This window comes from Conger conger, chromosome 1, assembly GCF_963514075.1.
Source record: "Conger conger chromosome 1, fConCon1.1, whole genome shotgun sequence".
In the NCBI taxonomy this organism is placed as follows: domain Eukaryota; kingdom Metazoa; phylum Chordata; class Actinopteri; order Anguilliformes; family Congridae; genus Conger; species Conger conger.
In genome coordinates this window covers 44,437,595-44,463,840 of record NC_083760.1, presented here as the reverse complement: position 1 = coordinate 44,463,840, position 26,246 = coordinate 44,437,595, and the positions used below count along the sequence as shown (strand labels likewise).

At 42.8% G+C, this 26,246-nt stretch overlaps 1 protein-coding gene and 1 pseudogene across 1 annotated transcript; both read left to right on the top strand.

Moving 5' to 3' along the window:
* LOC133126445 (uncharacterized) lies at positions 1-1,870 on the top strand (annotated as a pseudogene).
* A 7,423-nt stretch (positions 1,871-9,293) lies between these two features.
* Positions 9,294-20,681, top strand: psma3 (proteasome 20S subunit alpha 3). Its single transcript, XM_061239210.1, has 11 exons — positions 9,294-9,449; positions 11,790-11,872; positions 12,946-13,073; positions 14,351-14,448; positions 15,613-15,686; positions 16,657-16,729; positions 18,843-18,908; positions 19,007-19,053; positions 19,487-19,554; positions 20,291-20,355; positions 20,439-20,681. Exons 1-11 carry the CDS (start codon positions 9,429-9,431, stop codon positions 20,481-20,483), a joined length of 768 nt encoding a protein of 255 aa, XP_061095194.1. The 5' UTR covers positions 9,294-9,428; the 3' UTR covers positions 20,484-20,681.
* The last annotated feature ends 5,565 nt before the right edge of the window (positions 20,682-26,246 follow it).

Genomic DNA, 26,246 nt, shown 5'->3' with positions numbered 1-26,246 from the left:
CCCCTCCTCAAAAAACCTACTCTTGACCCCTCTGCCCTGAACAACTACCGGCCTGTCTCTCTTCTTCCCTTTCTCGCTAAAACCCTGGAACGGGCGGTCTGCTCCCAACTGTCCACTTATCTTCTCCACAACAATCTCCATGACCCCAACCAGTCTGGCTTCAAGAGTGGCCACTCCACTGAAACCGCCCTGCTCGCGGTCACTGAGGCACTCCACTCTGCTAAAGCAAAATCCCTCTCCTCTGTCCTCATCTTCCTCGACCTGTCAGCCGCCTTCGATACAGTCAACCATGAGATTCTGCTCTCATCGCTGTCAAGGGATGGGTGTCACAGGTTCTGCACTCGCTTGGTTTTCCTCCTACCTCTCTGGTCGCTCCTACCAGGTGACTTGGAGGGGCGCAGTCTCCGACCCTCAACCCCTACGAACTGGAGTCCCGCAGGGCTCGGTTCTTGGGCCTCTCCTCTTCTCGCTATACACCATGTCTCTTGGTTCTGTTATCTCTTCCCACGGCTTTTCTTATCACTCCTACGCTGATGACACCCAACTCTTCATTTCCTTCCCCCCCGACACCCAAATCACCACACGGATCTCTGCCTGCTTGGCTGATATCTCTGCGTGGATTACTTCCCATCACCTGAAGCTCAACCTTGCCAAAACTGAGCTTCTCTACATCCCTGCTAAGTCCTCTCCGTCAATCGACCTCTCATTGACTGTTGAGGACTTTGTAGTTTCCTCCTCCCGTACGGCAAAGAATCTTGGGGTGACTCTTGATAACTGCCTCACCCTGGCTCCACAAGTATCCTCCACTGCCAGAACCTGCAGGTTCTTTCTGTATAATATACGCCGTATCCGTCATCTCCTGACTGAGAAAGCCACCCAGCTCCTAGTCCAGGCGCTCGTCATTTCCCGCCTGGATTACTGCAACTCCCTCCTAGCCGGTCTCCCAGCGTGTGCCATCAAGCCCCTCCAGCTGGTCCAGAATGCTGCAGCCCGCCTGATCACCAATCAGCCCAGGTCGGCTCATGTCACCCCGCTTCTCATTGGCCTCCACTGGCTTCCCATTGCCGCACGCATCCGTTTCAAGGCCCTAGTGTTGGCATTTCAGGCTGCTAAGGGGACTGCCCCACCTTACATACAATCCCTGATCACTCCCTACTCCCCAGCTAGACCACTCCGGTCTGCCACCTCTGGTCGCCTTACGGTTCCCTCTCTACGTGCACCTGGCGGTCAAGCTGCACGTTCACGCCTGTTTTCCGTTCTGGTTCCTCAGTGGTGGAATGACCTGCCTACCACTGTCAGAACAGCAGAATCCCTCCCCCTATTTCGACGCAGACTCAAAACCCACCTTTTCAAACTCTACCTTAGTCCTCCCTCGGTTTTAAGACCTTACTATCCTTCTTCGTGGCCAACAAGAGTGCTTTTGTTCTATCAGCCCGTGTGTGGAATTGCGCTGCTTGGTAATCATCATTACTACCCAGCCGCAATAGTTTTTCGTTCATGTTTAGCTATGAATGCTTTGGAACTGCACTGTCTGATAATTACCATTTTCAGGTTCCAGGAGTGCTTTCGCTCTTGTCAACCCGCGGTTTGAACTGTGCTACTGGTCATTTCATGGCTGTGAGTGTAACGCTAGCTAGCTAGCGGCATCAGTGCAGGTGTCCCTCACCTTTTCAGTCTGCATACAGGGCTGGTAGCTAGCTTGTAGCCTACCGTGTAGTTAGCTGGTTAGCCAACTAGTTTCTAGTGCCTCTGCCTCCGGCACTTCGCTCTTATTGAAGCGTATTGTAGCTGGTTGAGAGATTGGTTCGGTTAAAATTCTGACCGAATTACCAACTCCCTTGTACCGTGTTGCTAGCTACTGGCTAACTAACTGGTCTCTGCCGCTTAAATCATAGAGTACTTGCCCTTATTGGCCTACATTGTAGCTGTTTGAGAGAGTAGTTTGGCTTTAAGTGTTTCCATTCATCTGCTCGAATTACTGACACCCTGCCTGGCTCTGGAGTGCTTTCGTCCTATCAGCCCACATCTGTATGGTACCACTTGCTTACTACGATTTCTCAGTCTCCAAGTGGTTTGTTGCAAGAAGCAAGAACTGTTATAACATGTTTGCGGACGAGGAGGGCTTTTGCCCCGCCGGCCCGCATCTGTTTCGTACCACTTGCCATTGCCATTAGTGAAACAGTTCTGGTTTCGCTTCTTACCCTCCAAGTGGTCAGTTACATTACATTACATTACATTACATTACGTGGCATTTAGCAGACGCTCTGCTAAATGCAAAGTGCAAATCAAACACAAGAACAAGTGCAAAAGTGGACCTGAGAGGACAGTACAGTTCCGAGTCCTAGTGTAAACATACAGAAATGCAGAACCCTTGAAGAGTCAGTTGCTATGAGAGTTCCTTGCTATAACCACTTGTGGCCCAGGAGTGCTGGCGCTCTGTTGGCCCAAGCTTGTCGTGTTGAGACTTGTCCCTGGTTTCCCCCTTCAGTCCCAAGGAATGTTTCTGTTACATGTCTAGCTAGAATCTCCTATACTCTGGCCTCCCCAGTATGGATACGACAGCGACCTAGCTAGCTTTGATGCCAGTGTTGTGCTCCTCCTCCGGCCTCTTAAGGGCGCTAAGTGTACATGCTTGTAGTTGGCATATGGCCTGACCAATGCTGAGAATCACAGGTGTGAGGAGACCCCATTACTCTCCCACCACTTTGCTGCAATGTAGGGAGAAGGAAGCATACCTGCCATCAAACCATCTATAGTCTCCCTGGTGCTTTCACCAGATCAAACCTTGAAACCAACTGCTTTCCTCGAGGTCAGTGGTGAATACAGATGATCTCCTGTGCCAATGACACCGCTGCCCATGTGGGTTGCATTGGAATTTTATCTTGCTCTTGATGCTAGGTCTGTCTCCGATGCTGCAATCTTTTAATGTTGTGGACTCTGCTCAGACCCTTAGTGATACCTCACTACAGGCCTTCACCTTATTCCAGAGAGCTTGGTAAGTTCATGTCCACACTCATACAGACATGCCGCCAGAGCCAGCTTGCTCAGTCCCCACCGGGGTCAGACAGACTGTGTCTAAGAGCCAAATCAATCTGATTTAGGGCGGTCTGTAGTGTAGTGGTTAAGGTAAATGACTAGGACCCGCAAGGTCGGTGGTTCCATCCCCGGTGTAGCCACAATAAGATCCGCACAGCCGTTGGGCCCTTGAGCAAGGCCCTTAACCCTGCATTGCTCCAGGGGAGGATTGTCTCCTGCTTAGTCTAATCAACTGTATGTTGCTTTGGCATCTGCCAAATGCCATTAATGTTATGATTACTGTTTTAGTTTGTATAGTAATATTTTGGTTATGAATCTTGCAATTTTTCTATTGATTATTTTATATAATAATCAGGACTGATTAATTTAGTATCTAAATGGAAAATGTTTAGCTATGCATTGTTTCGTTTGTTTGGTTTCTACAAGTGTCTAATTGTTACTGCGCATGTGCATGATTATTGGTCAGACATCATGTGTGCAAGGTTTAGTTGATAGAAGGAAGCTGGCTACTGTGGAGTGAAAAAGGTTTTGACCCACGTCATCGTCGTTATGCTATACTGAGGAAATAGATTTACTTTAACTTGGATTGGACATGGAAGATTCTGTTTTTGCAAATAAACCGCCATGCATTGTTTTCATGTCTCCCAACCTGGATTCATGAGTAGCCTTGCTAGCTGTTGTTTTAATGATAGCAAATCTCAGAAAATGTACAAACAGACGGTTGAAGTAAAATACATGGACTCACGTCAAAACATAAGTCTCTACTATTCAGCGACCGAAGTGGATTTGGAATAAGTTGCCACTACACAGTGGCAACACTTGGTTCTCACCCAGAAAATATGGCTAATTCATTCACACTTAAAAAATGTAAGCCCCCGATTAATTAATCTCTAAATCGCTGTTATTTAACAGCCATTCCTACATTTTCTGTCATGAGATGGAATGCTTCAGTGATTTACACCAATAAATTCACCATCAAAACTTAGATTTAGTGTAGTTTCAGTTAGGGTGGAAGAAAAACTTAATACTATACCATTTGTAAAAGTGATTGCTTGTGTGAAACTACCTTGGTAACTATCTATTAATTTAAGATCCAGTTTAAAAAAGGCTGATGGAGAGGGGAAGCTAAGCTGGGAGGGAGCCCTCAGCCACGTCCACATGGAAATCTGTAGCTGAAGTGCACCTATCCCATCGTGGTTCTGAAGGCAATAACCCTTTCCATTCTCCTATACGTGGGGAGGATGTTTCCCCCAGACAATGACACAAGTAAAAAGATCAATTGGTTGGCCTTTCATTTTGTCTGGGGAGTAACATGGCGAAACTCAGTAGAGTCACCCTCATCAAGGAGTATGAGAAAGAGCAGCATGGGGGTCCTATAGTAAACATCATTTTGGTGCAGGGTCTGGCCACCCTAGACCAGAACACAATGAAACTTGAGAAGGCCTCTGGTAGGTACTGGTAGACCTTCACAAGGGACTATGCCTCTCCCTTCCTGAGGGCAATGGGCTTGGGCACACTGAACCTAACTATCATATAGCTGGCACCCCCCTTATGTACATGAGGCCTTGAGGGATTTTGCCTACAGGACATGATTGCCTGGGGCTGGCCAGACCTCGGGGAGGTCATTATGGCTTTTTTAAGATCCAGCCACAGAGCAACACTCCCGAGGGGTGGTCCAGCCTGGGACCAGCAAGTCATCTGGGCAAATGTCACACATAAATGTGCAATACACAAACAAAAAAACAGAATGACATTGCCTGGATGACCACTCATAGGTGTCTCCCCACTACATTACATTACATTAATGGCATTTGGCAGACACTCTTATCCAGAGCGACATACAACAAAGTGCATACCCATAACCAGGGATAAGTTCGCTGAAAGACCCTAGAGGGAAGTACAATTTCAACTGCTACCTGTACAACAAAGATAAGGACCAGGGCCTATTTGAAAAAAAATTCTTTAAACAAACAAATAAACAAACAAAGCAAAAGTGACCAAACTTAACTATCCAAACACTGCTTACCTAGCCAACTAAAAATACTGATACACAAAGTAAATCACAAAGACAACAATTAAGGTTCACAGGGAGGTAGGGAGGTAGGGAGGGACGGGGAGAGGTGCTGTTTGAAGAGGTGCGTCTTCAGTGGGGAGAGATTCTACAGTTCTGACCTCGACGGGGAGTTCGTTCCACCACCGTGGAGCCAGAACAGACAGTAGTCGTGAGCGTGAGGTGGAGGTTCGGAGATTGGGAGATGCCAAGCGGCATGTGGCGGCTGAACGAAGAGGTCTGGCAGGGGTGTAGGGTCTGATGATTTTTTGTAGGTAAGCTGGGGAAGACCCCTTAACTGCTTAGAAGGCTAGCACCAATTTTTTGAATTTGATGCGAAAGTATTCATGCATAGCAGCACTAGCTGAACGCTGCCCCCACAGACTCAGAATACAAACATCTCCTGTTCTGCGAGTGCTCCCTTGCTAGGCAGGTCTGGGGCCTTGTTTCCTCTGTCTCCCTAAGCAGGTTTCCGCTGGAGGGCTGTTATGGCCAGCAAACTCCAGTGTTAGTGGGGGATCATCAACATCATGAAGCAGGTTCTGTGGGAGATGAAGAACTTCAACATCTCCGGAAGAGAATCCAGAACTACCTCCAGAATAGCATTTTGGTGGACTGTCAGAAATACAAAGCCCTGGCTATAGAGAAATGGTGGGTGGATCATTGGAAAGAGCTGATCATGTAGTCCACCCCCTGAAACAGGGACACCCTCTGCACACTACTATATTTACAGACCCGGCATCTGCAAAAGAGACTCCTTCTCATGTTTTTTTTTTGTTTTGCTGGATTTCTTAATTTGCTATTTTTGTTTTCTGAATTGAATTGCTTTGATTCTGTGTTACTAGTTTCTGTACAGTATGTGGATTGTGCTTTTGATGTGTAAAGTTGGTTTCTTTGTTTTGAGGTAATTTATGATTCCGTATTTCCTTTTGATCTTTTTTTTCTAAAATAGTTGGTTAAAGTGATTACTGTGAAGTTTAGGTTGTTGGTTTGGAATGACTTTGATCTTTAATTTTGTCTGATTTTAAGAACGGTGCTTTAAATAGAATAGGACTTTGTTAACAAAATGGATGCCTTTAGGGAAATCTGATGCACAGTTCATTGCAAACTGTGACTAGAATGACAAAATGGAAGCCTGCATCAGATGATCTAAAACTGCTTGTAAACAGTTTTTGTGATTTAAAAAATTAAGTTGACTTTTCATAATTTAGTGTTGCTGTGTCACAATTGGTAAAGTTGTAGTTTTATATACAAAATACTTTTTATTTGTAACTCAGTAATGGGCAGCAATGTAGCATATAGGTCAGGGAAATATGTGAGTATTTCTGAGGTTAAATTCCCAGGCAAGCCACTGCCAGTACACACTTGATGGAGGTATTTAACAGAATTACTTCAGTAAAATATCCAGGTGAGGAAATGGGATTGTATATATTAAATGATGCCAATTAATTCATATTATCATTATTATACATTGGCTTTTCTTAACCTTTTTGCAGTAATAATGACAGTTTAACAGTTACATATTGATGTAACAGGATTGTAACAAGACAATCTTTTTGCAGACATTCAATATTTGTTACACATTCTGGCAACTAATGCAAAATATATGATCTGGCTAAATTGTTGATGCATTTGAAGCATAATGATAAAATAATACAATTATTATTTGCAGATTACTAGCTGTTGTGTGAGGGGAATAGTATTATAATGTATTGTAATATAAACACAAATCAGGATCTGTATAGCCTATTAACACAGGAAAACTAGAATAATTCAATCTTGAATATTACAACATTAAAGGTACAATAGGTAATTTCGGACTTCTAACGGTCAAGAGAGGAATTGCAGCAACAAATACGCTCTAACCACAACACTGTTTATCCCACCCCTTTCTGTGTGAACGCGCTGAAGTTAACGCCATTTCAACCAATGAGCTTGAATTATTGTACAGCTATAGATGTTTTGGTGCCGGCCCATCAACTGCATATTTTGAAACCCGAATGTATGGACTATAAACACAGGTAGAAGGTGAGTCAACATGTCAGTGAGCCTTTTTCAATGATAGGAAGGGATTTACAATGGTCTTACAATGGATTAACAATATTTGTACCTTTAATACAAAAACATATTTGCCACCAAAAAGATTGTTTGATGTTGGGGTGCCATCTACTGGATTTTATTGTCTCACTAAAATAATTCCTGAATGCTCAGAACATTTTTCGAAAATACTGGACTGCATAGCAAAATAGAATTATTCAGAGTTTCGTTTTGTTGTTCATTATAATGCAAATAATAATGTGTTGTCCTGAGCATGTAGGGATGAATTTTCTTCGATGTCCACTCCTGGACTTCATATGAATAACGTTAGTTTAAGCATACAGCATGATAATGAATATTTGATAGACTTATAATTATTTGGCAATACTTCCAGGCAAGTGAACGCCGATAAAGTTACGATCTATTTTCGTGATAAAAATAATTTAACCATTTAGAAAAATCCAAAGCCACCGCATGGTAACACTTGATGATGGATCTCAGCTATGGAAGCATCGCTGCCAAAATTCAAATGAAAATGAAACGCGTGAAATCGCAATGTAATTCTATATTTGCATTGCATTTTGTGCCGAAATTAGAATGAAATAATTCCATTCGTTTTCAGAGCCCACAGCAAAGCTATTATGGATCGTTCTTCATACGCAAAGAACTGTAAAAGAGCTCGTCTTAATTGCTTGTAATTACGCATCACTTTCACTCTGACATCTTTCTGCCTTCAAAGTGCGTTTCATTCGCGTGCACCTCCGAAGTCTTTGAAGAAAAGATGACTAATCAGGCAGCCAGGCATCAAGGCAACTGCCTTTTTGGACGCAGCCATCTGTGAAGTTCAAAGAACTGTTCAATGGTCGTCACTAGAAGGCCACTCTAGAATTACGAAAGTCCCGCACAGCACTGAGACCATAGACATATGTCTATGACTGAGACAGTATCCAATCAATAGCGAGCACAGAATTGTGGTAGCTAGCCACAGTACAGACACGGTCCGCAAAATTGGATCCATACATCACGTAAGATGATTTATACAGGAAATGATAGCAAATTGAACAAGAGATGGCGGACACCGCCGCCGGACAACGCTATAAAAGCAACAGAATACTTGTTTTAATAATTTTATTTTATTATTTTATTTTATTTGAATTATTAGCCTATTACAAGCAGGAAAACATCATTAACTGACCCATACTCGCTAACTAACGTTAGCTATTCAAACGCTATTAAAGGTACAACAGGTAATTTCGGACTTCTAACGGTCAAGAGAGGAATAGCAGCAACAAACACCTTCAAACCACAACATTGTTTATCCCTCCCCTTCTAGGTAAACGCGCTGACGTTAAAACGCCGTTCGCTGTTTCAATTACAACCAATTTTCAACCAATGAGCTTGAATTATTGTGTAGTTATAGAATGTTTTGGTACAGAGTGTCGGGCCGGCAGCTGTATATTTTGAAACCCGAATTTAAGGACTATAAACACAGGCAGAGGGTGTCAACATGTTAGTGACCCTTTTTCAATGACAGTGGTCTTGTTTTGTTAACGCGAAAATCTTACCTATTGTACCTTTAAAACCTTTACATTGTTAGCGTTTAACTTCAAGATACTGTACAAACACCAGTCGTATGTAGCTACTGTAACTGCAGAGGGCTGAGGATCTGTATATGGAAATTACGTGGTGTCTTACCTGAGAAAACAGGCAAGCTAAAGAGGTCACTTAAAATTTAACTTTGACATCAATTAATTTGTACCTGTATCACTACGTCAGAAAGACAACAGCTAACGATAGCTAGTTAGCAAGGGTCAGTTCATGTAGTTGTCCTGCTTGCTATAGGCAGCCACACACAATTTAAATACATAATTAACTTTCGTTCATTTTCGTTGCTTTTATAACGAATGTAGTGAATCGCTGTCTTCTGCTTGATATTCTTACATCTTCTGTAGAATTCCTCCTCGGTGATACACGTCTCAAACGTCGCGCCCGTGTGACAAGTCACACTGTCAGATGCCGGGAGTCTTTCGATTTGGCTCTCGCCACCGCACACTTCTGTGCTTGCTACTGATTGGATACTGTCTCAGTGCTGGGCGGGTTTTCTGTAAATCTAGGGTGGCCCTCTAGTGACGACCCTGTTCAGTGGTGAGACTAAATAAGCCATTCTGCGATTGGCTGATGTAATACCCAATCAGGTGGCGTGTTGTTTGCAGGTGAAAGAGTGGGGGAAATTGACAAGCCGAGGAAGAAAGAAATACCAGTCACGGGCACGAAAAAGCAGAGGATTTCTGTTTTGTAATTAATAATGAGTTCAATTGGAACAGGGGTAAGTGAAATACAACTAGCAATGTATTGAGTTTTGTGAAGTGTGCAAGAAAAAAAGCACAGTCTGTTGTATATCTAGGTAGCTCTACGAAGTAACGTTACAGTGTTTCCTTAGGCTCCGGCCTGGCTAACTGCTATACGAGGTGGGATAATTGGATAAGTAACATTTGGGTAAGGTTAATAATTGGGAAAGAAATAACATTTTACCGTTGTTATGAATCTGGTGTCGCCGATTCGAGCAACGTTTCTAACGGTACAGAATTATAATTCACTAACAATTCATTTGGAATTAAAACCAACACATGCGTGCTGAGTCACTAGTATAGCTATTCTGTGTCGATATCTAACGTTAAGCGAAAACAACTTAACTTTTTATAACTTTGCATATCAAAATATATTTGCCGTGGCAGTGTGTTAACAGAGCACATTTAATCGTACACCACAGAATATGGAAGCTACCGTCTTTTGCCTAATCTTTCCTTTATTGCCGTGACTTTTAACTTTCACTTTTCATTATAACCAGTTGTAGCTATCTAGCTAACATTACGTTAGCAACTGCTTTGATACTTTTATCAGAGCTATTGTGCTGGATTTGGGGTATATACCGTAAACTCACCGTGTTAGTTCAATGTATTCCGAACAGTAAGTACTTGCAGATCAGCTTTGGTTTTTGTGTGTGTAAAGTCTAATTCCTTCAGTTTTCATAACTTGGTACTACCGTAGTCACATACGCGATCGATTTCAGCATACAGTTACATGGTAATGGTGATTCACTGTGATATTGTGTTGTGGAAGCTGTTGCTAACGAAATACTACGAACCGGACAAGCTTATACGGCTCAGCATCAACAGAGTGAATAGGTGTTGGGACCATCGTGAGCGAACACGCTCTTCCGAACATAGGGTCGTTGTGCTGTTATTTGTTGTTATCTATAAATATTGGTTCAATTCACATCAATCAGTATTTTAGTTTGGGGTAGTCAATAAGCAGCCATAATCATAAACTACATTCCTCGGGAAAAAACGACAATGTAACGGATGTTAACTTCTGGTAGAAGCGGCGGAACACAGTTTAAGTTACTACATACCTGCACTTCAAGTTCCGAAATGGCATCATTTTTTGATTTATGTAGCCCGAAACGACATCATATTAAAAAAATGACTGAAATATTGCCTGAACATATACTGCTCGGTTCACCTTATCACTTTGCATAAAACTGTTCCACACGGACCTACCTTCACCGACAAAGCTACCTGTAACTAGTCAATGTGGTATAGTTGCTCTTCAGTTTACGTTACATACGCCTTCTGATGATACCGTCGTTGAATAATTAGGCTGACTTGCTTGTGTTACTCACCTTAACCCATAAAGTAAACCTGCAAATTCCAGACGCATGTTTTCACCCTATGTCAGTGATTTTGCTAGATTTGCTAGGATATATTATAAATCTCACTGAGTCAAGAAAATCCCATTTGGACGAGCGGTTCTTGAGATATGGGCGTTTAAAATCTGGCCGCTTGGGGAGCTCTTCGTCCTAAAACATTCTGAGGTGTATTTCTTGGGTGCCTAAAATATCATACATTGAGCACAGTTCCTGACATTGGGTGAAAACGTGTCCAGATTTTCATTCTTGTGATAGAATATCCCATGCTTATTTTTCTCTGTCATGCCTGATCTCCTGGTCACCATACTATAGCTCCAGAATGATCTACTCCATAAATACATTTGTTAATACATACCTATATACCATAGCTTGGTAATGAGAAACCGAATGGAAATCCAGAGCATTGCAGCTGGGAAACAGGGAGTCAGCCTTTGGCTAATTAACCTAGGCTTTAGAAAAGGTTTATATTAGGTGTCTCGCTAACTGGGCTGTGATACTATGTAAAATTAATTTAATAAAATGAACGAGACATTAAAAACATAGGTGCTCTTACAAAGGATGTAATCTTGTGGTTCTATTTCAGTAACTATTACATCTGTCTTGTTGCTTATTACTTATTTTTATTACTTATTTCATTCTTACAGCAAATGCATTGTGTGGGAAAGTGGCTGTTAAAATTGTCTTACTCTTGACAAAAACCACCGGGACCATACACCAAAAATGACACAATGTCACAAACCAAAGGTCCTTGAAATTATTTGGAACTCTGCTATCATGGCTATCCAGTTTCTCAAGAACCATATGGAATATTCAATGCTTGGGAACTTGATTGGGTGTTATACTCAAGGTTGTACAAAACAATAATACAAAAAGTTTATATTGGTTTAGTTTTGTAAAACTGTGCAAGCAGCTGTCTCCATGACAACAAAGTGATTCCCTGTTATCTTTTATCTCCAGTATGATTTGTCGGCCTCCACATTCTCCCCTGATGGACGAGTGTTTCAAGTTGAATATGCAATGAAAGCAGTAGAAAACAGCAGGTAAGATCCTACTTGGCTCTGGCTACATCTCTTGCTCGAATGGCGTCATGAGAGATGGGCAGAGATGTACTCATTGAGGTTTGTAATGGAGAATCTCGATTTAAAATTGAATTTAGTGACAGACTACACTAAGTGGGGAGCAAATGAAGTAAAAGTAGAACAATTGTGTTTGAAGCATTACAGTAAAGAATTGGAGGCATCTTTATCTTGTATGTATGACACTTACAATGTGTAATTTTGCCTTTGTACTGTCGGAAAGATAACCATGGGGGATGTTTCAAGCATAATGTTGCTTAGGCAGTAATAATGAAATAACTTGCAACACGCAAGTGGGTGGGGAGGAGAGAATGAGAACCTTTAGGCTACTGGCTGTAATCAGTCTGGAAAAACAACAGGCAGTGTGGAGGAATAGGCTATACTTAGACAGGCTGAAATGGGCTATTCTGACACTGATATTCCCTTTACACTAGCGCAGTAGTCTGCAATAATTTAGTTTTCGGAAACGATGGCAAGTGCATGGGCCGTTCAGTTGTATCGCACTGAAGTCTGGAACACAGCTTCAAATGTCTATAAATAGTTAGCCATTTTTTTCAAGCTAACATTAGTTAGCGTTTAAAGCCTAGCGTTATATTTATTTTCGGCGATGGTGAGCTAGTGAACTTTTCTTTGGTGATGATGCAGTTAGCTTTTAGTCGCAGCAGGTAATTATATTCTGCACAAAGCAATTTCTCAGCAACAGGGACTAAAGCTACATTCAGGAAAGTCTGCTTTAAGAGTTGGGCCTTAACCCCACCCTGTCAGGCAGTTATTGCCTCAAAACTGACTTATTCATTGGGCATTGTCCCTTACTTCATATACCTAGGAACCTAGTCACTCGTCAGAGCTATGGTAAATACGTATACGATTTGGATAACGTTCAAGGAGGACACAGACATAGCATGTAAATAATAATCATAATGTAGCTTTTGGATTTACATTGGTCCCTGTGAATTTTAACTTTTTTCAGAGATTCGTTCCATTTTGTTTATTACTTTATGCACCTGAACTGAGTGTCCCCTGTTTTTGGCATGCAGTACGGCCATTGGGATCCGGTGCAAGGACGGCGTGGTGTTTGGAGTTGAGAAGCTGGTCCTCTCCAAGCTGTATGAAGAGGGTTCCAACAAACGCATCTTCAACATCGATCGCCATGTTGGAATGGCAAGTCTCCTTAATCAGCTGTGACCAGAAGCCTGGGGGATGTGCTTTCACATGGTTACATACAGGGTAGATATGATCTGACACAGCCATGGATAGGATGCTTGAAGTATGATATCTTACCCAGAATAAGAACCTGGAATGGTGCAAGTACGTGTAGTTCTTGATGACCAAGTCTAATATTCCTTGCCATTTTACTTTCACAAAGTGGTTCTTTCTTTGTTTTCCAGTAAATAAATCCTGAATTATGTTTGTTTCCTTCAAAACATAATTTTTCATTGCTGATGTTTTCCAGAAGAATTGAATATTAAACAATGGGTGGCTATGTGATCAGATAAAACTCAATAGCTGGCAAATATTTCCATATTATCAGTTAACTGAGTTACCTGTGGGCTACCAGAAAAACTGCCTGCTATTCCTAAAGAGAAGCATTCTATAGTACATTACATTACATTACATTATTGGCATTTGGCAGACGCTCTTATCCAGAGCGACGTACAACAAAGTGCATACCCATAACCAGGGATAAGTTCGCTGAAAGACCCTAGAGGGAAGTACAATAGTACTTATGGTGTTCAATTTAAAAGGCCGCTATGTAATTTCAACTGAGACACTAATATTTTTACTCAACTGCTGCATGAATTGCTTGCAATACTTGTTGCAACTTTACATGTCTTCCATACCAGACCAAAGATTTTACCTATGTCGTACAGTAAATACCTAAATAATAGCCTAAATCTAGTCCTACCAGGTCTGGCAATAATTAAGAAACTACTGCAGCGAAACACAGAGGTGTAGTTTTACAGTGTATAAGAGAGGAAAATAATATTTTTGACATTGAAACAAAAAAGTCAACGGGTCACTGTTTTGAAGTAATATTAAAATATGCGTATTAAGCTTATATATGTACTGTGTTCAAAACAAAGATGCATTTTGATAATGCCTACAAGAGCCTACTAAAGGGAGAGAATGTTTTTAATGATTCTTGCATGAACCTGTCATCATGGTGAATGCTTTTTCGTTGTCCCTCAGAGAAGCATGGGGATGAAACATTCCAAAGAGAACTGAAGTTTTACCCTGTTGCCTCCATGCAGTGCTCCTTCCCCCCTGTTTATTTATTATTGAATATTATTGTAGCAAAAATGTGACCTGCTCTATCAAAATCGTCGTATTGACCCCAAAACGTATTTTGAGTTTTAGAAACTTATTGAAAGAGGAGAATGTTAGCTTTCTAATGATACCCCCACCGAGTGACCTCTGCTCGTCCCCCCGTCCCCCAGGCAGTGGCTGGGCTCCTGGCCGACGCACGGTCCCTTGCTGAAGTAGCCAGAGAAGAGGCCTCCAACTTCCGATCCAACTACGGTCATGACATCCCACTCAAGGTACTTCAAGCGCCTGTTCTGTGCCCCCCTTGTGTGGTCTTAACCGTAGGCTTTAGGTCAGGCACCCATTTTTGGTAACCATTGGTCGAGCTACCTGAATCCATACCAGACACCAGCCAGATATATTTTATTTGTACTTGGATAGAGTTGTCCCCTAATAATAAATGTCATGTTTGATCATTGGTAATTTAAGAACATCAAGGTTATTACCCCTTTTGGCTCACTTAATTCTGCAGTATTTTAATTCTTCCATGGCAATGTAATACCATTCTGTAGTGAAAGCATTGCTTGTAATGATGCTTATTAAATTATATTGTGTTCATCTGTAGATGACAATGGCTATTGTCTACAGCCCCCTCCAAATGTATTGGAACAGCAAGGCCAGTTCCTTTTGTTTTTGCAATACACTGAATTGGGGTTGAGATAAAGATGAACATGAGACAAGAGTTCAGCATTTCAGCTTTTATTTCCTGCTATTTGCACCTAGGTGTGTTAAACTACTTGCAATTTTGCACCTTTCGTATCAGACCACCCAATTTTAGGTGAGCTGAATGTTGGAACCCAGTATATAAGTAAATATCACTTAATATTTGGTAGCATATCCTCCAAAACACAGCTCTGTTGGTTTAATCTTTTCTAACCGAAATGCAGTCTTCACAGGCCAAAAGGAAAAAGGCTAAAACCTTTCAGAAGACATTCAGAACTATTTATTGTTTAACCATTCAATCTAGCAGGACACATCTGGGCAGCAAGAAACGCCTGTCAGTCACATGTTCCAATACTTTGGGTGGTCTAATACAAAATATGATCTGTTCCTAGTTGTTTAGCAAATCTAGGTAAAAATACAAGGAAATAAAAGCTGAAATTCTGATCTGTCCATCTTTTACCCTCAAACTCTTCTTCAGTGTATAGCAAAAAAAAAAAAAGGAATTGACTTTGCTGTTCCTATATTTTCGGAGAGGATTGTATATAAGTATAGACATTTGTAGAGACCGGATTGGGCTTGACTGTTAATCCAAACACATGGCGAAGTGGTCGTTCTTAGTACCTGTCCATTTGACCATCTAGTCCATCTGACTAAATAAACAGAATTTTGCAAATGAGAGCCTGGGGGTTTGGTGTTGAACAGGCTGGTCTCAGTGTGATGGTTGTTTTTCTTGACAGCACCTTGCAGATAGAGTGGCAATGTACGTCCATGCCTACACGTTATACAGTGCAGTGCGGCCCTTTGGGTGCAGGTAAGTCTGCTCGGAGCACACCTGTTCTCTCACCCCTTCACCACGCAAATACAAACCCATATGACCTGCTGAACACGTTGGCACACACAGACCCATATGACCTGCTGAATACACTTGCACATACAGACCCATATGACCTGCTGAACACGCTTGCACACGGACCCATATGACCTGCTGAACACGCTCGCTCACACAGACCCATATGACCTGCTGAACACGCTCGCACACCCAGTCCCATATGACCTGCTGAACACGCTCACTCACACAGACCCATATGACCTGCTGAACACGTTGGCACACACAGACCCATATGACCTGCTGAACACGCTTGCTCACACAGACCCATATGACCTGCTGAACACGCTCGCTCACACAGACCCATATGACCTGCTGAACACGCTCACTCACACAGACCCATATGACCTGCTGAACACGCTCGCACACCCAGTCCCATATGACCTGCTGAACACGCTCACTCACACAGACCCATATGACCTGCTGAACACGCTCGCACACCCAGACCCATATGACCTGCTGAACACGCTCGCACACCCAGACCCATATGACCTGCTGAACACGCTTGCACATACAGACCCATATGACCTGTTGAACACGCTTGCACACAGACTCATATGACCTGTTGAACATGCTCACTCGCACAGACCCATATGACCTGCTGAACATGCTCACTCACACAGACCCATATGACCTGCTGAACACGCTTGCACACAGACTCATATGACCTGCTGAACACGCTCACTCACACAGACCCAAATGCCATGCTGAACACGCTCGCACATACGCTCACACCTTCATTAGCACTGCATAATTGCAAGTAATGGTCATTGTAAAGATATGTTACCATTTCCTCATCTCCAATGACGACCTCAATGGATGATGCGGAAAAGTTTTCAAAAGCATGCAGTCCCCTCCTTTCTGTTGTGTGCTCATCCTTCCACTCCTTCCTCAGCTTCATCTTGGGGTCTTATGATGTAGATGATGGTGCACAGCTGTACATGGTGGATCCCTCTGGAATTTCCTACGTGAGTCCATCCCCTTTTTCGCAGGAATTTGCAATGAGCCATTTTTTCCCAAATACAGCTCAAATACAAATACACGTGATATCTTCTGTAAATAAGACCGCTTCAGAGTTGCTATAAGGTGTATTTCTTCACTTTGAAGGAGGTAGGCTACTGACTCCAATAGGCTTCAAGTCTTTATGCTAAGCTAACACATTATGGTAACATGGAAATGATGAATGCACATGAATTTAAACAAAATCAAACATCTCAAAGTCTGGGTAAGTCGAAAAAAAAATTTTATTTCCCAAAATGTTGGCGTTTTCCTTTTAAATTAAGTATGTTTCCAGCTTTGGGATTATATCATCTAGGTCAGTGGTTCCCAAACTTGGTCCTGGAATACCCCTGTGTATGCTAGTTTTTGTTCCAAATCCAATTGCCATTGAATATTTAATTAGTGTATTTATTTTTAATAATTCAGATTTCTGATTTTTCCTGTTTTTACCCTATTTAGTAGCCAATTGTACCCTGTCTATTCTAACTGCCTGTGTTAGCTGGGGGATACATGCTGTTGCTCGGCAGCCAGGATGGATCAGGTGATCCTGAGAACGACACTCCTTCTCCAAGCAGCATTGTCCCTCCCATGAACGTGATTCCAAGGCGCCTGGAGTGCTGTTTGCGGAGATCTCACTAACCCTTGCGGAGTCCTCCCCCCCACTCTCGGAGCAGCTAGCCAATTATGCTGCTCCATGTGAGCTGGCCAAACTCAGCTTTGGCAGGACCAGGAAGCCACTGAATAATTTTAACAAGCCGTTTATCATTCTTAAGGTGCTTTTCATCTTCAGATGGATTATTTATCTTGAACCACATTATGCCAGGAATTGCTTTGCAATGGCATAAAGAATAAAAGTAGCATGTTCATGTTGTGCTTATTGCACCATCTTGAAAATAATTACATTAGAAGAGGTAAAAAAAATTAAATAAAAGACTCTCCTGGTTAACTAATAGGCTCATAATTAGGTAATTAAACATGCGTTTAATTTCATTTGCAATTTTCTTCCTTAAACTTATCAACACAATGCAGGTTTGCCTTACTTGTTTTTCCTTTGAATTCTTCATTCAAATGGTTAGTTTTGGTGGCCAGATATCAACACTTACACCAATTAGGAGCCGACTGATTCACCCCGGTCTTTAATTTGATCAATTAAAAATAATTAACCACTTTTTATGCATTTTTTTATTTTTTTTATTTTTTTACAAAGTGTATGAATCGGTTGCAATATAGCTCAATGAGCACAATATGAACATGGGAACTTTATTCTTCCTGGTATGCATGGCTATGACAAAATGTGGTTTATGAGGGTAAGTAAACCCTCTAAATGTGAAAAGCACCTAATAAATTAAAATGAACAGCCTGTTAAAATTCTTGGATTGTGGTTGGAATTTGGACCGAAAACCAGTGTACACAGGGGTACTCCAGGATCGAGTTTGGGAACCACGGGTCTCGATAAATACATTCATTAAATATTCAATGGCAATTGGATTTAAATCTGTGTAGTACCTCTTTTGATCTGATGCCTGAGAAAGCACAGATCTGCTTTGACTGACACAGAAATGCTGTATGTTCTTTCTTTTACTGTTCGAACTAGCCCAGCCTGGACAACAGCGTTGTGTGCTACTTACTGCAGCACTCAGGGGTAATGGTCCGAATCCCATGAAGCACTGGCCTCTTCCGTTTAACTGCAGTGCACTTGGTCTTGAAAGTTTGAATATATATTTTGGTCCAAAAACAACACTGGTTATTTCAGCAATTGCCAAAGGCATGTATAAAAATTATGTAAACCAATGAAATGTAATTTTGAAAGTCAAGGAAAAAAACACAAATATTTATTGAGCACTTCTGAGTGGTTTATCTTGTTAAGGCAGGGCTACACAGAATTGGCTTTAGACAACGGCTCCAGTGACCCTTCTGGTTGATCTGTTGGCAAGTCGTTCTGAGCTGCATGTGTAGAGTCTTCTGAAGCTGTTCTGAAGCTGTTCTGAGCTGACCAAAGGGACCAGAGTGTTGGGAGTGTGAGCATGACTGGCCATTTCGAAATGGGGAGAGAGTGTGAAAAAAAAAATTTGGTTCTTGCAGGGTTACTGGGGAACAGCTATCGGAAAGGCCAAACAAGCTGCAAAGACTGAGATCGAAAAGCTCCAGGTACAAGCGCTCTTCTGCTCTCTGTAATGATCAATTAGTAGTGAAAGCATGCCCTCTGTGCTGCATCCTGATTTTTCAACGCCGTCTCTCCAAAACAGATGAAGGACATGACCTGCAGGGAGCTGGTGAAGGAGGTGGCCAAAATGTGAGTCTCCCTGTTCCTCCTGCTACATACATGAGTGCTCCCTGTTCCTTCTGCTACATACATGAGCGCCCCCTGTTCCTTCTGCTACATACATGAGCGCTCCCTGTTCCTCCTGCTACATACATGAGCGTATCCATGGGTACCGCACACCAGATCAGTCAAACACTTGTGTGAAACTTTTTCAAATACATTTCAAATGTTCCTGAGACTTTAAGACACACCTGCAGATCTCCTGGAATTTAGAAATATATTTATGCAATTTCTATGCAAGCTTTTTATTCAGAAAAGATTTACATTTAGAACTGTCAGTAATCTGGAAGAATATTGCAGGTATGTTGAGGTATGGTTGTCTCTCATGCCTTTAATAGTTCAGGTGTAAATTAACATTTCAAACTTTTGAAACACTTTAACTGAACATGCTGTTTCTCTGTAGAATATACATAGTTCACGATGAGGTGAAGGACAAAGCCTTTGAGTTGGAGCTCAGCTGGGTTGGAGAAGGTAACTATCTCACTGTCTCTGCTGATCAGTGATGACAGGCATGCCCACTAAGTTGCTGCATATGTAAAGATGAATATATGAACATATAATTAATAGCAGGGGTGGGTGATATGGCTTAAAACTATCACTATTGTTTAAAAATATATATTTTGGTTGGTAAACATAGTGTGGTCGTAAATTATTTTGACTGAATTTGGAAATTGAATTATGGTACAATTTCTGTTCTTTTGGATCTGTACCCCAGCACATTTGATTTGAAGTGAAATTATGAATACAAGGTTAAAGTACAGATTGTCGCCTTCAATTTCAAGTTATTTACATCCATATTGGGTGATACATGTAGGAATTGCATCCCTTTTTTTACATGATAGCCCCGTTTTAGGGGACCAAAAGTATTTGGATATTGGATTTCAAATCGTGTGTAGGTGCTGGAGTACACAGCCAAACGAACAGAGATTGTACCACTGTCCAAGTACTTAGACTACACTGTAATACTGTCCAAACTGTAATAAGTCAAGCACTTGAGAGTATTCCCCTATGGTGGCAGCATCATGTTTAAAGGTTGGCAGTGAAACCAGAATTGGTTGACAGGCAAAACGAAGGTCCATGTTGATTCCAAGACAAAAGAAGGTAAAGCCTCAAGCATGTGGGAACGTGTCAAAAACTGCCACCCCAATTACATCCGGTCTTGTTGTTTTCCTTGAATTGGCACTAAACTTTTTTTTTTTCTCCTCAGTGACAAAAGGCAGGCATGAACTGGTACCAAAAGACATCAAGGAGGAAGCGGAGAAATACGCTAAGGTAAGCATGACTGCCCTGTGAAACTTCCAGAATGCTTTCCGGACTGTTCCGGCTGCCCCCTCACACTGTGTTTATCCCGACAGGATTCTCTGGAGGAAGAGGATGACTCCGATGAGGACAACATGTAACTCGCTCCCAACTTCCCCCCAGCGTTCCTGACGTTCCTGTATCACCACTGTATGCCGTATATTTTAATAAAGTTCCCACCAACCATTGTCAGAAATTCTTTTTGTATGTTTTCTAGTGTAGGGGCTGTTTTAACCATGCCTTTTCTCTTGAAAATGGTGGCTTTAAGACACTGCCTCAAATAAAGTAATCAGAAAATATTATGTGTGTCTGAAATGTTTAATATGACAAACTTACATAGGTCTTATACTTATCTCTAGGCAAGTTTCCAATTGAGCCCTTGCAAATGAACAAATCACACACTATACATTCTGATAAAGTGAAAAATTCACTATGCGCAGACACTAAACAGTGGAATGCCTTCTCAAACAATATTGATTCAGCAGTTCCAAAAACAGGTGTCATTAGTAGAAACCAGCTGAATGAATCCAAGTCTCTGGAACTGCAAACCGCATACAGGCTGGACCAGTGCAAGCAGTCTGCTGGAAATCCAAGATTTAAACCGAATCCAGAACTGGGTGGAAACCTGGTAAATTATATTCAATATAAATGTAAAGTTATTGGAGGAAATAAAAAAATGATTACTTATGGAGGTATCTATTGAAGAAGACCTGGGAGTTATAGTTCATCAAAGCCTTTCAGGTTCTATACTGTTTCAATACTTTTGGAGAGAACTATGTTTGAAAATTGAACATGGGTTTAGAAGAATGCTGTTGGCGCTTTTAGTCGATAGATGTAGCCAGATGTAGCTTGTTCTTTAAAAATAACTTTAAAGGTACTATAGGTAAGATTTTTGTGTTAAAACATTGTTACAAGACCATTGTAAATCCCTTATCATTGAAAAAAGGTCACTGACATGTTGACTCACCCTCTGCCTGTGTTTATAATCGGGTTTCAAAATATGCAGTTGACGGGCCGGCACTCTGAACCAAAACATAGTATCGCTGCACAATAATTAAATCTCATAGGTTGAAAATTGGTTCTAATTGCCAAAGCCAATGGCGTTTCAACGTCAGCACGTTCACAGAGAAGGGGTGGGTTAAACAGTGTTGTGGTTTGAACGTGTTTGTTGCTACAATTCCTCTCTTGACCGTTAGAAGTCCGAAATTACCTGTTGTACCTTTAATGTCAACTATAAGACAGAATAGCGTTTTAGCTTGTTAAACAGTGCCACTTACTGGACAAACAGGGTTTTGGCTTATTGAATATTATACGACGGATAGGTCCGGTCGATTGTCTCTTTTGGTCAGTTTGCGTTCCAGCCGTGGCAATATCCACGATATTCGCACGGCTAAATGTTAACACCTTATAAAATTACTCCGCGTTTGTGGATCACCGTTATTTACTTTGTCCTCGAAATTTACGTAATTTAACGATTAACTTAACATTATCAGCATCTCGCCTCTAGTAGCCTACCAAAGTAAAGTAAAATAAAATGAGTGAGTAAAGTGTCCTTTGATTTGGAAAGGAGCAGGAACGAAAAAAATACAACTTTTAGGCAACATCCTCAGATCGAAATACCAGCAGGACCACCAAAGCCCCGCGAAGCAAATGATGACTCATAATGACACAGAGTTATTTCAATACATCCACGTTATCTGGCAGTGTCCCGATAAACGTCTGCAACAAAAACAAATTACTTGTGTGTATCAGTGTCGTCTGGTGTAACGTAAACTAGGAAGCTAGCTAACGTTAATGCAGTGGTGATACATTATTGCAATAGCGTTGGTTAGCTAATGTTAGTGCAGTGGGGATACATTATTCCTACTAGTTCATGCCGTTGCTTCGATAGTGGAGTGGGGTTACATTATTGCTAGCTAACGTTCACAATACCGTTGCTTAGCAGCCAACTTCTGCTGTTCAGGGGAACAATACATTACATTACATTACATTACAAGGCATTTAGCAGACGCTCTTATCCAGAGCAACGTACAACGAAGTGCAGATCAAACACAAGTACAAGTGTGAAGAGGACCTGAGAGGACAGTATGGTTTCGAGTCCTAGTGTGACCATACAAATACAATCGGAACCCTTGAAGAATACATCAACTTCCAAACTAGCATACCACAGTTGGCAGCTAGAATACCCCGAGTACAACAATACAATAGCTAATACAAAAACACAACAATATCTATATAACTATATAAGTGCCATTATAGTCTATGGCATATGTAAGCCTAATCATGGTGGTGAGTTAGGGAGGGAAAGGTGTAGCCTGAAGAGATGAGTCTTCAGTCTGTGCTTGAAAGAGGTCAGAGACTCTGCCGTTCTGACATCCACAGGGAGGTCATTCCACCACCGTGGGGCCAGGACAGACAGCAGTTGTGAGCGAGAAGTGCAGGTGTGGCAAGGGGGAGGCCCCAGACAGCACAAAGCGGCCGAACGGAGGGGTCTTGCTGGTATATAAGTGATTGAATATATACAGGGGCTGATCCCTTAACTGCCTGGTACGCAAGCACCAAAGTTTTAAATTTGATGTGAGCCATAACAGGCATCCAGTGGAGGTTGCTGAGCAGGGGAGTGACATGTGAATGTCTGGGAACATTGAATACCAGACGGGCTGCAGCATTCTGGATCAGTTGTAGGGGTCTGATGGCAGATGCTGGAAGGCCAGCCAGCAGAGAATTGCAATAGTCCAGGCGGGACAGGACTATTGCTTGGACAAGGAGCTGAGTGGAGTAGGTGGTGAGAAAGGGTCGGATTCTCCGGATGTTGTACAGGAAGAACCTACATGCCCGGGTCACTGTAGCAATGTTCTCGGAGAAGGACAGCCTGTTGTCCATCACCACTCCAAGGTTTCTTGCACTAGGGGATGAGGTCACTGTAATATCCCCTAGTGAGATGGAAAAATCGGAGAAGGGAGAGGTTAGAGCAGGAATGAAGATTACCTCCTTCTTACCTGGGTTGAGCTTTAGATGTTGGTTGCCCATCCAGATCTGGATGTCTCTCAGGCAGGCAGAGATATAGGTAGAGACCTGTGTGTCTGATGGGGGGAAAAAGAGTTGGGTGTCATCGGCATAACAATGATATGAGATGCCATAAGCAGAGATAACAGGACCAAGGGATCTTGTGTAAATGGAGAAGAGGAGGGGTCCGAGGACTGAGACCTGGGGGACTCCTGTAACAAGGGGGCGAGGGGTTGACACTCTTCCAGCCCAGGTCACCTGGGAGGACCGGCCAGGGAGATGAGATTTAATCCAATCTAAAGCTGTGGCACAGATCCCTGGAGATTCCTGGAGGAGGATGTAGTGGTTGACCGTGTCGAATGCTGCAGAGAGGTCAAGAAGGATCAGGACAGAGGAGAGGGAGGCTGCTCGTGCAGCCTGAAGGGAATCATTGATGGAGAGGACTGCGGTCTCTGTCGAGTGGCCAGGTCTGAAGCTGGACTGGTGGGGGTCCAGCAGATTATTCTGTGAGAGAAAGGAAGAGAGTTTGTTGGAGGCAGCTTGTTCAATTGATTTGGATAGAAAAGGAAGGAGAGATACCGGACGGTAGTTTTGAATGCAGGAGGAGCAGCCAGAGGACAGAGGAGTTAACAAGGGAGGTGACAAATGGGAGGATGTCAAGTGTGATTGCCTGAAGGAGGTTTGAGGGGATGGGGTCCAGGGCACAAGTAGTAGGGTGGTGGGAGAGCAGGAGGTGAGACACATCAACATCTGTAAGGGGACAGAAAGAAGAGAAACAGGGGGCAGGCACAGAAAGGGAGGCAGGCACAGAGGTGGTGGTGGTCGCGAAGGTGCTGCGGATATCTGCGACCTTCTCGTCAAAAAATACTGCAAAGTCATCAGCTGAGGAGAGAGGAGAAAATGGAGAACAGTTGACGAGGGTTAGAGGTGGAATTCAGAATTCAGAATTCAGAATTTCTTTTGGCAGTGGTGATAGCAGAGAAGAATGCCGCCAGGAGAGGCTGGTAGGAGGACAGGTCCGATGGGTCCTTTGACAGGTCCGATGGGTCCTTTGATTTCCTCCACTTCCTCTCAGCTGCACATAGGCTGGGCCTGGAGGAACGTTGAAGGTCAGAAACCCATGGACTGGGAGGGGAGGTTCGAGCAGGCCTGGAGACAAGTGGACAGAGAGAGTCAAGGGCTGAGGAGAGAGAGGAAAGCAGGGTGGAAGATGCAGAATCGGTGGGTAGTTTGGAGAAGGATTCAAGAGGAGGGAGAGAAGCGGTGACCCTGGGGGCAAGCGAGGAGGGTGATAGAGAGCAGAGGTTACAGCGGAAAGAAACAGTGAGGGTGAGAGAAGGGGATGGAGGCAGGGGAGCAAGGGGAATGGATTAGGAAATTAAGTGGTGACATGTGTAAAGGGGTAACAGTGGGGCTAGAAGAGGAGCAGTTCCTCAAAAAGATCAGGTCTAGAAGGTTTCCAGCCTTGTGGGTTGGGGGAGAGTGCTGCAGGGAGAGGTCAAAGGAGTCAAGTAGTGGTAAGAAGGCAGCAGGCTAGGAGGCTTCCAGGTGGATGTTGAAATCTCCCAGGAGGATCAGTGGGGTGCCATCCTCAGGAAACGAGCTGAGTAGAGTGTCAAGCTCATCAAGGAAACTTCCCAGGGTACCTGGAGGACAATCAACAACAACAATATAAAGTTTAACGGGGTGAGTAATTGAGACAGCGTGGCATTCAAAGGTGGATAGGGATAGGTCAATGAGGGGAAACACAGAGAATTTCCAGGAGGGGGAGATCAGCAAGCCAGTGCCACCTCCACGGCCGGATGGCTGGGGGCGGTGTGAGAAGGAGAAGGAGGATGAGAAGGCAGCGGGGGTGGCGGTGTTCTCTGGTGTAATCCAGGTCAGCCTTCCGTGTGGCAGACTGGCAGTTCCATAGCCCCCCTGCAACTGTGAAATTGTCACAGGGGGTCAGTGAGGGGCAGCAGAGGTTGGTGCGGTAGTCGCTGTGGAGGGCCACGTTGCTGGAAGCGCCTTCTGTAGGGGAGAGAGCAGGCTGTAATGGGGTACTGACACATCATACCATGCTAAATGGGAGGGAGCCGCTCTGAGCATGCCTATATAACCTGTTAATTACCAAATGGAATCTAGCAATCTAATAATTACCCTAACAATTGCAGCGTCCAAAGTATCTAACTGATTCTGATCACCTAATAGAATAACAGTAACGAGCGAAACTGCCAGCGGCTGGCGGAAAACGCACTAGATTCACTAACTAATATCAAAATGCAACACAGCTGGTCTAACTAACACGGCAATTTGACTTACAAATCTAGCACAGCTGATAAACTCACAAGGTTTCCCTAATATCTAATGCTCACATGCAAAAAACAGAAACAATACTTAAGTTCTCTGGACGGTCTTCAACAACTACACGCACCTAGTGGAAAAAATGCACTTCTCTAATTTTGAAAGATAAATGTGGGAACCGTTGTATAAAAGCACTATGGAACTCGAACCTGTGGTATATCGTGGATATTGGCGCAGTTAGAGGGTATAACGCTAGGTGGTGTAACGGTACAGCTAACCACCCAGCTAGCTGTGCCAATATCCACGATTCATGTTCCATAACGCTTAAATGAATACCATATATTAGGTTATATTAGGATAGTTGTAGGCTTCTAGGAAACGTATTTATCATCAACGTGGCAAAACCCGGTTCTTTCATTTGAATTGCTCCTGGACCGCCCCATCTTCTCTCACAGCTAATGTATATTTATTTATTTTCACTATTTGTTTCTACACTTTCTTTGTCACTACATTTCACAGTCTCATTTGGAGAGTGAGCAGACATGTTTCAAACATTCAACAACAATCAAGAC